Source organism: Stylophora pistillata, chromosome 12 (genome assembly GCF_964205215.1).
Source record: "Stylophora pistillata chromosome 12, jaStyPist1.2, whole genome shotgun sequence".
NCBI classification, from domain to species: Eukaryota; Metazoa; Cnidaria; class Anthozoa; order Scleractinia; family Pocilloporidae; genus Stylophora; species Stylophora pistillata.
The window spans coordinates 9,882,501-9,897,531 of NC_142530.1; the positions used below are offsets into that span (position 1 = coordinate 9,882,501).

The 15,031-nt window shown below is 38.5% G+C and overlaps 3 protein-coding genes across 3 annotated transcripts in view; all 3 read right to left on the reverse strand.

The window, feature by feature from the left end:
• Positions 1 to 1,993, reverse strand: part of LOC148718727 (uncharacterized) — a 2,187-nt gene extending 194 nt beyond the window's left edge. Inside the window, exon 1 of the mRNA XM_088741967.1 lies at positions 1 to 1,993. This exon is cut by the window's left edge and continues 194 nt beyond it. Within this exon, the coding sequence (XP_088598093.1) occupies positions 349 to 1,881 (1,533 nt within the window). The 5' untranslated portion in view covers positions 1,882 to 1,993 and the 3' untranslated portion in view covers positions 1 to 348.
• A 2,879-nt stretch (positions 1,994 to 4,872) lies between these two features.
• On the reverse strand, positions 4,873 to 5,766 carry LOC148718728 (uncharacterized). The gene has a single exon (XM_088739993.1). It carries the CDS (start codon positions 5,764 to 5,766, stop codon positions 4,873 to 4,875), a length of 894 nt encoding a protein of 297 aa, XP_088596119.1.
• Positions 5,767 to 6,926: 1,160 nt separating this feature from the next.
• LOC148718729 (uncharacterized) lies at positions 6,927 to 11,901 on the reverse strand. The gene is made up of 3 exons (XM_088741994.1): positions 11,388 to 11,901; positions 9,051 to 10,929; positions 6,927 to 8,747 (listed from the first exon to the last, which is right to left on the reverse strand). Exons 2-3 carry the CDS (start codon positions 9,712 to 9,714, stop codon positions 8,335 to 8,337), a joined length of 1,077 nt encoding a protein of 358 aa, XP_088598120.1. The 5' UTR covers positions 9,715 to 10,929; positions 11,388 to 11,901; the 3' UTR covers positions 6,927 to 8,334.
• Positions 11,902 to 15,031: the final 3,130 nt, after the last annotated feature.

The following is a 15,031-nucleotide window of genomic DNA, read 5'->3' on the forward strand; positions in this document are numbered from 1 at the left end:
AAAAAAAAAAAATCCAAGAAGAATAATGAACTCAAGCTATTTTAAGCAGCTGTGCTCAATAAACAGTCCTTACTGCCCCCTGAAAACATAATTTATTCTTTTAATTCATATAATTTTTGTAAATATATATACACAGCACAAATAAAATGTTGTCATTGTTGTCGATCCTTCTTGTAATGGAAGTATATTTTCTTAAATTATTAATGTTACACAGTGCTCATTCCCAGTCACTTGCTCTCTTTTCATGGGGTTATAATATTTCTTAAATTATACACAGATTCTCCACCCCATCATATCATTTCATTAGCTACAATATATGACTATAATAGTACTGTATGAAGTATGGAGCTAATCAAATGGTACATTGGGTGGACACAGGTTTACAAGAGCTGAACATACTTTAATAATTCTGTCAATAATTGGTACTTCATCCTGTCCATTGTCATTGTTCAAGAAATCAGTGGGAAGTGTGCTTTGAAGAATAGTATACTTGCGACGCAGCAAACCAATCACCCTCTCAACATGTATCCGTACACTTGCTAGAGCTCTTGTTTTTTCCACATCAATAGGATCCAGCTGTTCCCTCCCTTTCGTGTAGGCTGGTATCACAAGTCTTGCCTGTTTGAGAGCAACACTTTCTGTGATTGTGAAACCCCGGTCTGCCATAACCATGTCACCTGGCAAAAGTTTTTCAAGAATGCCACAGTTTTCTGTCAAGAACTTATCAGAGGTACGTCCTCCCCATGCCTCTGACACAAAGGAAATAGCTCCTTGGGGAGAAATACCAATCAGTACTTTGATAGTATTGTGATGCTTGTAGGATGAAAATGTCTGAGCTCGAGCTAACAAGTTTGTAGGCTTATCAATAAAAATCTCAAAACAGTCAATAACAACAGTGACTTTGGTTCCAAAGGCTTGTTGGAAACAAAGAGGCATTGTCTTCCATAGCTGGTGTCTTTCAGGCCAGTAAATTAGTGGGGACAAATGCTGATCCATCACTGGTAACCATGATGAAAATATTCTTGATATTGTTGTCACAGATACTTGAAAACGATAGGCTAAGTCTTGATAAGGCATATTCAGTCTCAGTTTCATCAACACGATAATCATTTCCTGGAAAAGGCTAAGTTTTTGGGTTCTTCGTTTGATGTGGGGTGACACAAAGTCAAGGACGGTCATTAAGATATCCATTGAAGGCAGTCCAGAATAAAAGCGAACTTTTTCATCAGAATCAAAAAAATCTCGATCAATTGGCTTATAGGATTCTTTGAAAAGGTATTCAAACTCTTCGGTTTGAGTCATAACTTCAGATACATCAACTTGGGTTTGAGTTGAACTGTCAACGAGAGTTGAGCAAGTGTGGTCTTGAAATGCGCAATCGTGATCAAAAATATCCTCAGAAGAATCAATTTCCTTGGATGATCCTTCTTTAGGATCACTGAAATCCACATCACGGACGGGAAGGCCACTGACATCGATTTTCTTTCGTTTCTCAGCTGCCTTGCGTTCTTGACGCTCGAGTGATCTTTTGCGGCGTTCCTTCGCTCGTTTAGCTCTTGCCTCTTTAATGTCGTGGTTTTCCTGTTGATATTTTGTCTTCCCGAGATTCAAAGTAGGAACCCAGTCGACGTTGTACTTATCCCAGGGTTTTGCAGATTGTCCTGACACGAAATGTCGTCCACAGACTCTTTCATTACTGAGGACATCCTTCGAAGTGATGTCGTCGCGGCTAATGGCGGCGATCCATCTTTCTCTTCGTTCTCTGCTTAGCTCTTCTGCTTTTTCTCCTTGGTTAGTGACTACAACTGGAATCCTATAAAACCCTATACCTTTCGTCTTTCCACTATTATGAAAACAATCAACCATAATACAATGAACCATGATGAAGAATATTTCTAAAGCTTTGATAACACGCGAAATGTTTGAATAATACGACACCAATATGGCGGCGTAGCAACCGTTGTCAAGGTATAGGTCACGTGGGTGAAAACCAAGAATTGTTTTCTCTTTAGGTTAAAATGACCGAAGCAACAGGTAAGTTTTGGGCACGTACGCATACAGTACTTGAATTCTTAACCTAAAAGGGAGTTTTTGCTTGCTGCCATTCCCTTATCAATTCGTAGGTGCACCTCGAAAACGTACACCTCAGATCTATGGAGATTTTCTTAGCTTAGTGCGTAGTCTTGGACTGAAACGTCATATGCTTAAATAAAGTTCTTATCGTATCCGACTTTCCTTATGTAGTTTAAGGCTGGCTTCTTCAGTAGTGTAGGAGCTCCCGTAAGTTGAGTATCTCTGAAGGTGTCTAATTGTGTTAACTCAGGGGAACTGAGTTCTTCTAACAACTCCAATAGCTGTTATTACGTCTGAGCCAGCGATTCAGCAGTCATCACATGGGAACGAGGCTATTGGGTCAAGAAATGTTTCAAGAACTAAATCATAGGAAAGATATGGAAACCCACGAGGAATCACAGCCGAAATATGCTTTTTTTTCGGCTGAAGAGAAACTACAGTTGTTGAATGGTAATTGTCCCCGAAACATTACTAAACAGGTCTTAAGATCATGGTTGTCCTATCGAGTAGGAACCTCAAGAAACGGGAGTGCTTCTGCGGATGGAAACCAACGAGAACTGGTTCAAAGGTACGTAAAAATAATTAAAATATCATTGATATTTTGAGGATAGTTTTAGACGGTAATTAAAACCATCTTTGTTTTTCAGGGTCGTAAGCTATATTAAGAATGGCTGGGATGCGAATTTTACTGAAAAATGGATGCATCTGTCAGGAGAATCGAACGAGAACTTAAAGGAAAATTCGGCAAATGCTAACGAGGAGCCAACAGGGAAAGATATACAAAATTTCCTGCCTTCAACAACGTGGACCGAATTGAAAAAATGCAACAAACTGCCAGAGTTTTCTATTGCAAATATGATGAGCTACTTTATTACTAGGCGTGCAAGAGACGATGAAAGTAATAAAGACTATAAAAGCTTAAACTGCAAAGCTTTTGGTCTTTTCAGACATGGTCACGTCCAGAATATTAAGGTTGCGAATGAGGATGGCAAGTATTTTATCCAATGCGAATGCTTACCTGAGATGAAAAAAACTCTAAAATATAAGATCCAAATGACAGTAGACAGTTCTGGTGATATAATATATGGAAACTGTAATCCTTGTCCAGCTGGAAAGCCACCACTTGCATCATGTAAACATTTGGCAGCTCTATGCTTTGCTCTTGAAGAGTACATAAGACTTGGTCGTAGTCAAGAATTTCTTACCTGTACAGAAAGATTGCAGACTTGGAATCAACCACGAAAGCGAAAGCTGGAGGCACTCTCAGTATACGACATTGATTTCAGTAGAAAAGTTTTTGGCACAGAGAATTTAAAACACAATAAAGCACTGCACGATCCAAGACTTTGCATCTATAGAGAACCAAGTACAGAGAAGGCAAATCAGACCTTGCTTCAAGAAATCTTGAGAGAAAGTCTAAATTGTGGATTTTACTCTATTTTATCAAAAGAGCCACTATGTCCAAGTAGTTTAATTGTCTCACCCATAAAGGAACGACCAATGTCATTGGAAGAAATACATGCAAAAGCTAAAAGAATTAAGTCAAATCTTTTTGTAGGAGAAAAAGAAAGAGAATTGATAAGCAGAGCAACAAAAAATCAAAGTGATTGTCAAAAGTGGTTTGAACACAGGAAAACAAGAATTACTGCATCGAAATGCAAGAGAGTACTTCAGAGACCAGACACAAGCCCCACTAAGGCTGTAAAAGAAATTCTACATCTCAATGACAATTTTCAGAGTAATTACATGAAACAAGGTCTTACTGATGAAGCTAATATTATCAAGTCATATGAAAACCTCTTCAAGTGCAACGTCTCTAAACTAGGGTTTGTCATTTCATCTACACATCCATTTTTGGGTGCAAGTCCTGATGGTGAAGTTGATAACAAATGTTTGGTGGAAGTCAAGAGAGTTTTTCCTGGAACAAAAAAACTGGCAGAAGCAGTTTGCAGCAGGGGAATTTGCAAGAGGACTGTTCATGGCCTGCTTATTAACACAAATCACCCATACCATTTTCAAGTTCAACAACAACTATTTTGTGTTGGTTTACAGTGGGCTGATCTGGTGATATCAGATCTAAAGGAAATGATCATAATAAGCATCAAAAATAATTTACAATTTAGAAGAGAAGTTATCCCAAAGCTTGAAAGTTTTTATGAGAACTATATTGCTGTAGAACTTGCTTATCCACGGTTAACTTTAGGTCTTCCCAGGCTTGGAAAAGTATCAAGATTAATGTAACAGTGTACTTCAGTCTTTGTTAGAACTCGACATGACAGTGGAATCACTATCTATAAATTATTTAACTTTTGCATGATCTCAAAATTATGATTACTGATGTTGTGTTTTTTGAAATATATCGTTTTAAATATGGATATTATTGTCTCATTGACAGAAAAGTGAATTTCTATTGTAATAATTACTTTTACTGGTTGGAAACTGACTCCACTATACTCTTTGAACCAGCAAAACTTGCAACTTTAATTTTGCATGACATTAACTGATTTTCAATACTAACATGTAGAACATTTGAATAAATTTAGATACAATGAGCATTTTTTCTATTAGCCAGATAAATATGACATCTGCAGAAGATTAAATCTATCTTGATTGTTAACAGTAATAGATTATTTCAGATCAACTAGTGATATGAATATTTTACTCATTACTCTGTCAGTTGTAAATAAATTGTGTGCTGTCCTTATTGAAACACCCACCTAAAAAATATGGATTCTGTCTATAACACCAGACAATTACAAGCAAACAAATGAATGGCTCAAGAAAGATTCTGAAAAAAATTCATTTCACCAGAGGTGGCAAAAAGTTTGTGAACATAGCACAATTAAAGAAAATCATGTCAACCAGCCCATTCTTGCAGACAGTAATGGGAATAAAATCTAAAATGTGATAGTTTTTGATGCGCTCGATAGCTCTCTCTACATGGATTCGCAATGATGCAATTCTTCTTGTGTTGAGCATTTCTTGTTCAGTAAATTGTCCTGCCTCATTCATATAAGGTGGAACATTTACTTTAACCCCTTTACTTGCTAGTAATTCTTGGATATTGAATCCTCTGTCAGCCATCACTTCATCTCCATATTGAAGTTTATCCATGAGTTTAGATTTCACAGTTATCTCTTTGTCAGAGATAGACCCACCATAAAGATTAGACACAAAACAAACACTACCACTTGGTGTAATTCCAACTAGGGCCTTCAGAGTATTGCCGTTTTTATAGGTAGAGAAAGTGAGCTGCTGTGCTTCAGGATTAGTTGGTGTTTCAATGTACAATTCAGTTGCATCAATTATCACTGTTGTACCATTGTATTTATTCCTGAAGCATTCAGGTTTATGTGCTTCAATTACCTCCCTTGTTGGGAAAATGTCTAGCTCTGAGAATCTAAAATATATGAACTTTGTCCATGTAATGATGATTCGGCTCACAAGACTTTGGCAAATACCAAATCTGACTGCTACATCCTCCTCTAAAAGACCAACTTTGTAACGACACAGCAAGAGAAATAATTCATTTTCCACAGAGAGAGCTCTTCTTGGACCTTGCTTCTCTCTCTTGGGTGGATTCTGCACTAGTTCAGTGTTAGTGTAATTTAACTGTTTTGCTGCTTCTCTTCCAAGGAAATTAAGAACTGTAGTAAAAACAGCATAACTGTTGAAGCCAGTGTAGAATCTCATTAAATTATCGTTTTCTTTGATGTTGTCGATATTAAACAAACTTCGATTAAGCTTCTCTTCTAGTGTCTTTCTTGTCTCTCTCTCCTGTTTAAGTTCGTGTTCCAATTGTTTTACTTTCCCTTCCAATTCGTTGATAATTAATTGTAGAGACTGATCCTGACTATTGTCTGCTTCTTTTATGGACTGTCCCACTTCATTTGATTCTGTTAATGGAACGGCGTTAGCAATACTTTCGTCACTATTTAAAGTGCTACTGAAACGTAATTTTCATATCTGAGATTTTTGCAAGATAATAGAGTTTGAACGTTATTTGCAAACGCTGTGTACTTTTTTTGGGCCAACGCATACCGGAAAGTACATTTTTAAGCATTCGAAGTTGACCGGCTGAGATCAAAATTGGCGGCCATGTTGGCGCGGCCAAAACAGCCCTGTGACGTCACTGGTTGTGTACTTCTGTGAAAGAAGGGTAAAAGCATGGAGTGTGGCTTGCATGTTGGGAGGCCGAAAAAGAGGATTTCGGGCAAAATGCCATCCTCGTCTTATTCATCGGCGGCCACATCGGCATCTTGGCTATCTGCGAGAGGTTTGCCTGGATAGGAAGCAAAATTCCCGACTGATACCGAGAACGAATCTCTACCAGTCTATTTAGTTAATCGGCAACTGACGAGATCCACAAGATTAGGATCAAAACCGCGGTCTTGCCTGACCATCAACAGAAAATTTCGAAAGACATTATAACGGCAGATGGGCTACTAAACGCCCCGGGCCAAAGCAATGCCATTCAGAGAATGAAGAAAACATGGAAGCCTCATACGACACCGCCACTGAAGATGATCTACTCGGCAAGTCTGAGGATAACGAACAAATCCCTCTGTACCAAATGCCTAGCAGAACATGCCCAGAGTCCCTACAATATAGGGCGAGGGCCAAAATAAGAGCAGACGAGGATTTAAAAAATGAGATAACGCAAATCCTTAACAACGCGGAGCAAGAAACAGTAAAGGCGATCATGTGCTTCTGTGAACGTGAAATCGGTCGTTTTAATACCAAAATAAAGAAAAGAAAACGAGCCAAAACGGCTGGAACAATGAACACTAAGAACTGTAGTACGATCAAATCAGCATTCGTGGCGTAAGCTGAAAGCAATCCAGACAACTTAACGATCGAGACAGTAAAACAAATAGCTGTACATCTACAAAGGCGAACGATTCGAAAAAGACGCAATCCCTAATGTGCGTACTCAGTGCCACACATAAAGCAAATTCTCATGAAAAACTGGCATTTAATAGAAACACAACCACTACTGAGCGAACTATACAAAAATCCGCCACTCGTAGCTTACAAAAGAGGGCGGTCGCTCAAAGACATACTCGTGAGGGCTAAACTTTGAATAGGCTACTCTAAACACACGCTTGGGAGTCGTGTAGGCCTGTCAACCCCATTTTACGCCACCATCTTCCTCTTCTTTACTGGAGACAACTTCGCTTCGTTCAGAAGAAGATTCACTTGACAAAACTTCAATGTCTGCTATCTCCTTCGCCCCCGAATACAAACAAACTGTGAGTGAAATAAACCACACTATCGGAGTGAACACAACCAGTGACGTCATCAATCCATTTCGCTCGGTACCAGGGCCCGGACATGGTTTTCTGTAAAATTTTTGATTTGAACGGTTAAAAAAGATATCTTTCGCTTCTTTTTGGCCAAAGCAAATTATCTCATGATGATCAGCATATTCAAAACTACAGGTTAGAGCAAATATTTCAGATACGAAAATTTCGTTTCAGTAGCACTTTAAGAAGAGAGAGCTAAAGCTGAGGAAATGAGGCTGAAGGCAATGGAAACCGTGGGACAAAGTAAAAAATGAGCTGAGGAAAGTGATACAGTATTTTCAACAATGAAAAAAAGAAAAAGTACTGGTGATGCTATTGGATTCTTGGAAAAGAAAGCAGAAGAAAGATGGCCTTGCGGAGGGAAGAGATTGAAATGAAAAAAACAAGAAGGGATGAGAGGTTCGCAGCAGACAACAATGCAGCAGGAAATGTTAAGGATGATTCAGCAACAGCAAGAAGATCAGCGGAAGCAGCAACAAAGAAATGAAACTCAACAGCTGCAAGTTATGCAGTCAATGTTAAACCAGCAGCAACAGCAATCACAGGTTCTTCTATGCCTTATTGAGAGGTTGGCTCCCAAGGAAAATCACTAACTGTTGCTCAGTGTTGGCACTTATTAGTACCGTTACAAAATTCCTTATTGTGTTTTTTAATTCCATTTCTCATGTGCAAGCTGTTGTTAAAAAGTGTTGAGTTAATGTCATGTAAGAATTCATAGACATTGTCATGGTTCCAATTCCAATTATGAAGGCAAATTTTTTAAATAACTGCCAACTTTGGGGACTGTAGTAGCAAAATTGAAACAAGATAATTTATGTTGTATTGACATTGGACAGATGATTTTTTTTATGTAGACCACTATGGTGGTCTACAGACTCATAAGGAAAGTGAGAACAGTTTTTCCCAATATCAGTTAGTCTTTCAATTGATACTATAGTAATCATATATTTTCTTTTCATATTTGTTGTGATCTGGATTTTTTAAATTCATCTAAAGTAATAATGGAGGTCTGATTAGCATAGAGACATGTTAGAGCATTTCGTAGGAGTGCACATACAACATATGTTTTACCAATACTACTTAGGCCAATTTTTAGATTCTTTTTAATATCAAGGAATTTGAAATAGTTTAAAATATCACCAAACAGCCATTCCATTGACACGCAGACAGAGCTTGTAGAAAAATTGAACATATCCATATGGGGAGTGATAGTTGCTCCTTGGAATGGTCCTTGGAGATTCACTCGACGAGGGTAAGCAGGATCTCCATATATACACATTGGTTGGCCAGTGGTGGAAAATGCGTTTTGCTCCAAGTCTCGTAGGAGTCCAGATTCTGCCAGCATTCCAGCATCATGTCTCTTTCCCTCTAAAAAGATACCAGAGCATTAATGTAAGTTCAGAGATAACTACAAGCTCAGACATTCTTGCTTTTCGTCACGCATGGATTAAAAAAATATTGTGTGACAAGCCAAAACTATGAAAGTTGATGGCCCAGCCTTCAATTCATAAATACAATTTGTTTTCTGTCTAAATTTTACTTGCAATACTTACTCTATATCAGAAAATTAAGGAAATGCTGCCATTTGAAAACCATGTTTATAACTATATTTACCCTCTAGCTTTGCCTTTCGGATTACAGGATATGTGTATTGATAAAGAACATAGTTACCTACGGGGCCGTAAAGATTTGCGATCAACCCATTGGGCAAGACGAGAGACTGAAATTTTATGGCGTGAACGCGTTTATGTCCATTGTACATCACTCTCTGATGCTGATCAGGTCTGGCAATGGGGCGCACAGTCCCATCAACAAAACCAAAACAATTCTGAAGTGCAGCCCCTTTGTAGTGAACTAATCGAGCATAAATTTCTAGTGCAGGTGGGTTTAGCAGTGCGTTGTTCCATCGAGTTAGACGATGTCCGTGGGTATTGTAAAGAAAATCAATGACATGATTTGTGGCCATGCTTAGAACGGGTACTGGACTGCCAAAACGAGGCACCATATCACCACATCTGCAGGGGTAAGCAAGCCGTCGTAAAAGCATACAGAGGCCTTCCATTCCATCTACTGTGCTTCCTTGGCTTAGTTTGAATGATGGTGGAATCTGCAAGGCTTCGGCAAGAACTGGAAGATCCTTCTTGTCAAACCTGAATTCTGCTTTGCACTCAGCTTCACTCATGTTATCCAAGTCAAGGTGACTATACTCGTCATATGGAAAATTGGGGTTTTTAGACGGAAACATTTCATACAAAACCAAGAACTCTTCATCGCTAATAAGATTAGCGTCACAGCAAAGGACAAGGAGATGGCGGAATTCTTTAGACGTAGCCATGCTACGACAAAAAAGCCTTAATTTATAAAGGGCAACAAATAAACTTGACGAAGTTGCAGAGGCCGGTCGTCATCAGAATCTTAACAACTTAAGTTATGGCGCGAAAACGGCAACCTCTGACCCAGTCTACCTGGGTTGTCACGTCGCCGTCGCCCCGAAAACGTCTGTATCTTAAGCTCCCTATTAACAACACCCCTGGCAGTGGGAATCTCAATTTGCCTCCTACTTTCAGCCTCCCACGCCTCATGAATAACAGGGAACAAGTACTTTTTCTCTGTGTCATAGAAGACACTTTCACGAAAAAATTGAAGCTTAATGCATGATGCCTACTGGCTGATTGTAGTAAAAGTATTACCTCTAAATAAAATAGCAGCAGACAACAATAGATTTCCCAGAGGTTTCCGTTTCACTACTGGCTGTGAATCCCACTTTACTGTATGGCCACTGTTACAAGTCAATTGAACTGATAACATGCTACCAGTTGTTTTCCTTTCACAATTGATTATTATATCTCCACAACTGGGGCACCTTTTCAGCAATTTATTTATGGATGACTCCAAGACAACATATTTCTTTTCAGAGTCAGGGGTAATGTAGTCTCTCTTGGATTGTTCTTGAAATAATATGTCATCCTTAACATCGTCTTTGGTGAAACTATTTACATTTAGTGGCAAATGCCAATTTGGGTCCTCAAAGTCATCATCCTTATTGTCATCATCACTTTCATCCATCTCATTCTCTTCGGTAACAGTGTCAGGTATTACAACTTCCACCTCAGGCAGAGGGGGCCATGAGGTAACACTGAAACTATCATCTTCATAAGTAGGAAAGACTACATATTGGGAGCATGCATAGCATAATTATGATCATTGTTAACTTTCCATCCTTCAGCATTAACAACTAAGTTTTTGAAAGAGGAAAAATGCCAGTTGTAGTTTCATCTGTCTGTAGGGAAACTTTTTCGGTTGCATTTGCCTGGGTTGGAGGGGGAGACTTAGTCCTAACTCTAGTAGTCATGGCAGCATCTTCAAACTCTGTTTGTATTACCTTACTTTTGAGGGTAAGAGGTTGAAGAAAGCACTGAATTCCAACATCGCACTTCGTTGGACTCCAAGAGATGCATTCTGAATTTTCAGAAACAACTTCCTCATTAGTTACTACTCCTTCTGTGGAAGCATTCTGATCGTTTGTAGCGGCCAATAATTCTGCGATGTCCTGATACGAAACAATGACAGTATACTTTGTTTGTTATGGAAACTTTATTTCTTTCGGAAGAATACTTATGTAAATTTATATATCTAGCCCCTCATCCAGAGAGGACAAAAAGTGAGCCCGTTTTATAGTCCAAAATGGGGAACTTTTAGCGTCGAGGAGGTACAATTACGTATAAAGATACATGGAGCAAGATAAATATTATCTACCTCGTTTTGTAATTCGGTGCGGACAAATGCTCTGTCGTTGGACCAACACAGCTTGAAATAACTTTAACTAAGTTTCATTTTTACCAACAGCATGTGTATGTGTATGTGTTCACTTCTATATTGCAATTTGATCAGTAATTCTAGCACCACAGGTTTTTGGTCAAAAGACTATTATGTGCTAACCTTGTTAAACAAAGTCAATTATGTAGGTTGAAATCAATTTTCTATGTAAAAATAAAAAAATATACCCACTTTCAGGAAATCCAAAGGTGGAAAAGTCTTCTACAACATTCCCAACTGAAAAACAAAAAACAATTTTTGGATAATTATATGAATTACATCCACCTTGTATTTGAAGTTTACCTATTTGGCCATTTTCAAGCCTAATGTTGATGTCAACAAAAAAAATATTATAATCTTGCACTGACAAATTAGGAAGTACTTTAAATTACATGTAAGCATGCAATGATGCAAGAACTTAATGAAGTGCAATTATAGTTACAGCTAAATAGATAACTCGCATGCTTCAAATTGACAGTGGCTGAAGTTAGCTATACACAAGCATATACCACGTACCTACTTCTGGCTCCACCGTTAATACTTTAACAGGATCTGTTGACACAATCTTATTTGCGGGAAGTATCATGATATGTCATTTTAACCAACACCTTACTGCATGGATTGGCTGTCCATGCCTTTCTTTGTTTCTCGCTGACAATAGAAGAGTTTAAGGCATCGAGTGGGATGTTTTCATTTTTATAACATAAATAAATCTAGGCTTATATAGAATAAAGTCATTATTACCTTTAGCATGACTGTTGCCAGTGGAGAAGGTTGTGGCATCAGATGTTATGATGCATTCCAATTCTAGAATGTAATGATGTAGTTGACAAATGAATATCAGAGTATCAGGAGAAATAATCTTGACTTTAGGCGACAAAGAAAATTAATTTCTTTCACCAAATTTAACTGCTGGGCACCCTGGATTTCAGAGATTCTGATTTGTAGCCTCCCATACATTTTTCTTAATGCACAGTGGTTTTTTTAATAAATTACTGGTATCAAGTATGACTTATGACCTACCAATATCAGAGTTTTGCTCCTCGTCACCAGAAGGTGCAGTTACTATCTAAAAAAACAAGAAGTTTTGAAATATGGAATTGGTCTTTACAATACAGTAATAGTCTTGAGTACCAGATCCACTATTTCTAGTGATTATTTAGAATTAATGATGCCAAGGCATGGTCAAAGAAAGTAAGCCTGAAAACAATGAAATCTAATCTCCTTACTTGAAAACAGAACACAACAGATTCAACAAACTAATTAAACTGATCATGTGGTAAGTAAAATATTACCATCTCCAGAGCTCATGCCTGCCCTCTGTGCCATGGCGTCTAACAGCCTGCGTGTAGCAGCTACAACAAACAATATTTTTGTTTAATTAAAGATGCTATAAAATCTCTCTGTTCTCCAGTATCGTAAATGTAGCTGTCGTAGTTAAAAATCAAATTCAGATTAAAACTGTTTCAACCAAGTACAATTCTCAATAGCAATTAATTATCGATGATTGTTTCCTAACCCTAGTCGTGAATAATCAGGGTCAAGACACAAAGGAATTTGAGAATCAAGGTTAAAAACATTTTACCAGATCTTCATTTTTGAACTACAACGTAATCCTGGTTTCAGGGCAAAGAATGAAGACAATGTGACATTAAATGGAGCTCCATCAACTTGGATTTTTTTCCTCTACTCCTTCTCTTGCACATTTTGATGTGTAAATCTGCTAATACTTGGAAATGGCTATCATCTATTTTGAGGTGGCGTTATGGTCAAATCTACTGTTGTGGTGGATTGTGTTGATGTTGAAGTAGCTGATGCTGAATTGTAAGGAAAAAAGATGTTAATTAACCAGTTGATGCCTGAAATGCCTCAAACCACCTGTTAGAAAGTTACATTACCTTTTACGATATGACTTTGAGGGAAATGGCAGTAGTTCAAATTTAATTTACCTTTATTTTGGTCATGTATGATAAGGAATTTCAAACAAAGGAAAACAAATTTAAACTAAAGATTAAACCTCAGCATCAACTCTGGAGGGGATCAAGGCCACATGACACCAACAAGCAATTATAGATAACAATTATTGCTCTCTCTTGCCATTGAGACAATGTAACACATTAACAGCACCCAAGGGTTTCATTAAGCGTAGGTCACCGGGAAATTGGCTGGCTGTAAGCACAGTTTTGCCAGCCTGTCATGAGCACATGCGACGAGTGAAAAGTACTGCTCAAAACCTTCAAGTGAAACCCCTGAGAACTTGGTACTTAGAAATGGATATTATGGTGCAAACGATGTCATTTACGAATCATGACAAAAACATATCCATACCTGATTGCTGCGAATGAAAATAAATCATTTTTTTGTGCGCTGCATAATAATGGCGCACAAACTCTTCCCCACTCATCATGCCTCTCTTGACAGTGGCCATACTATGGCCTCTAAGACGTGACGAAGGTGAAACTGTAAGAATCAAATAAGTGGTTTATTAAGTGAATCCTTGTATTGTTTTATGTTGTTAGAATGTAAAGTTATGAAAACAATCAAAGAACAGGGATCATGTCCTCCCCTATCTATGCATGGGTATTTCTCCCAGACATTGTTGAAGAATCACAAAACAACTGATCTTCAAATAGGAAGAGAGTGCATCAGTGTGTGCTAATAACTCTGCATATAATAATTAAACCTATGAAGTGTTGTTCGCGTTATAAATACAAATAAAAGTGTCAGTTATTCAGCCTATCATCAGGGGTGACACTTATCAAAGCCAACAACATTACATTGAACATGTTTGTAGGTTTGGAAAAAAAACCGCCGAATTTTCCCAGGTCTCTCTCATTTACCCTTTCGTCACGTGACTTTGCCCGCGCTCTTCTCTCGCAACACGCAGGCCTCGCCACACGCAGGCCTCGCCACACGCAGGCCTCGCCACACGCAGGCCTCGCCACACGCAGGCCTCGCCACACGCAGGCCTCGCCACACGCAGGCCTCGCCACACGCAGGCCTCGCCACACGCAGGCCTCGCCACACGCAGGCCTCGCCACACGCAGGCCTCGCCACACGCAGGCCTCGCCACATGCAAGTATTCTTGTGAAACAAAGGGTGTCATATCACTAATGTAAACCACAGCAATTATTGACCCCCTCTTCGGAAAATTATTGCTGGCAAGCCCTAGCGAGGCAGCAGCGTATTCTTTACAATATCAACAAAAAAGCCAAAATATGTCGGATGTGTGATCAGAGACATGCGCAGTCTATATCGTTTTTACATCGCATAAAATGTACGTGGAAATGTCGATCGATTTCGACCAATGCTCATTGAGGTAAATAATTTAACCATTGAGTTATATTTGCCTGTGGAGACGAAAGATAACCTTGCAATCATAGATTCAAAATGTGGATTGCTCGTTAGCTAATCATTCAACTGCAAACTCAAATGACTGTTTAGGCTTTGAGGCAAATTCTGAGTCCATTTGTTCCGTGGAGAGCATCCATTTGACCATGGAGTCATTGTTTTTCAACCTTTGAGTCAAAAGAAAACTTTTTGAGCACAACATTTAGTTGTCATTTGCTCAATGACGTTGAACATTCCTCAAAATGTTTTGGTCTTGCCAAAAGGCCGTTCGTGAGTTTTGAAGGACAAAAGCTTGATTGTGATATATACAGCATAAAATATGGAGAGCACCGACAAGGGTTGATGAATGCAAATGACACCATTTATCCTTGCCTTTCCTTTTGTTCAGCATTGATGAATACTTTCACAAGCAAGTAATTGTTACTTTTAGAAATGTCACTCTGACTACTTTAAGTGAATCAAATGGTTCATTTTATACTTTTGAC

Excerpts from the sequence above, each read along its gene's own strand:
- LOC148718729 (XM_088741994.1), bottom strand. The coding sequence starts at position 9,714 with ATGGCTACGTCTAAAGAATTCCGCCATCTCCTTGTCCTTTGCTGTGAC. Across the intron at positions 8,748-9,050 it reads AAATCTTTACGGCCCCGTAG|AGGGAAAGAGACATGATGCT; the intron begins GTAACTATGTTC and ends GTATCTTTTTAG.
- LOC148718728 (XM_088739993.1), bottom strand. The coding sequence starts at position 5,766 with ATGAGATTCTACACTGGCTTCAACAGTTATGCTGTTTTTACTACAGTT.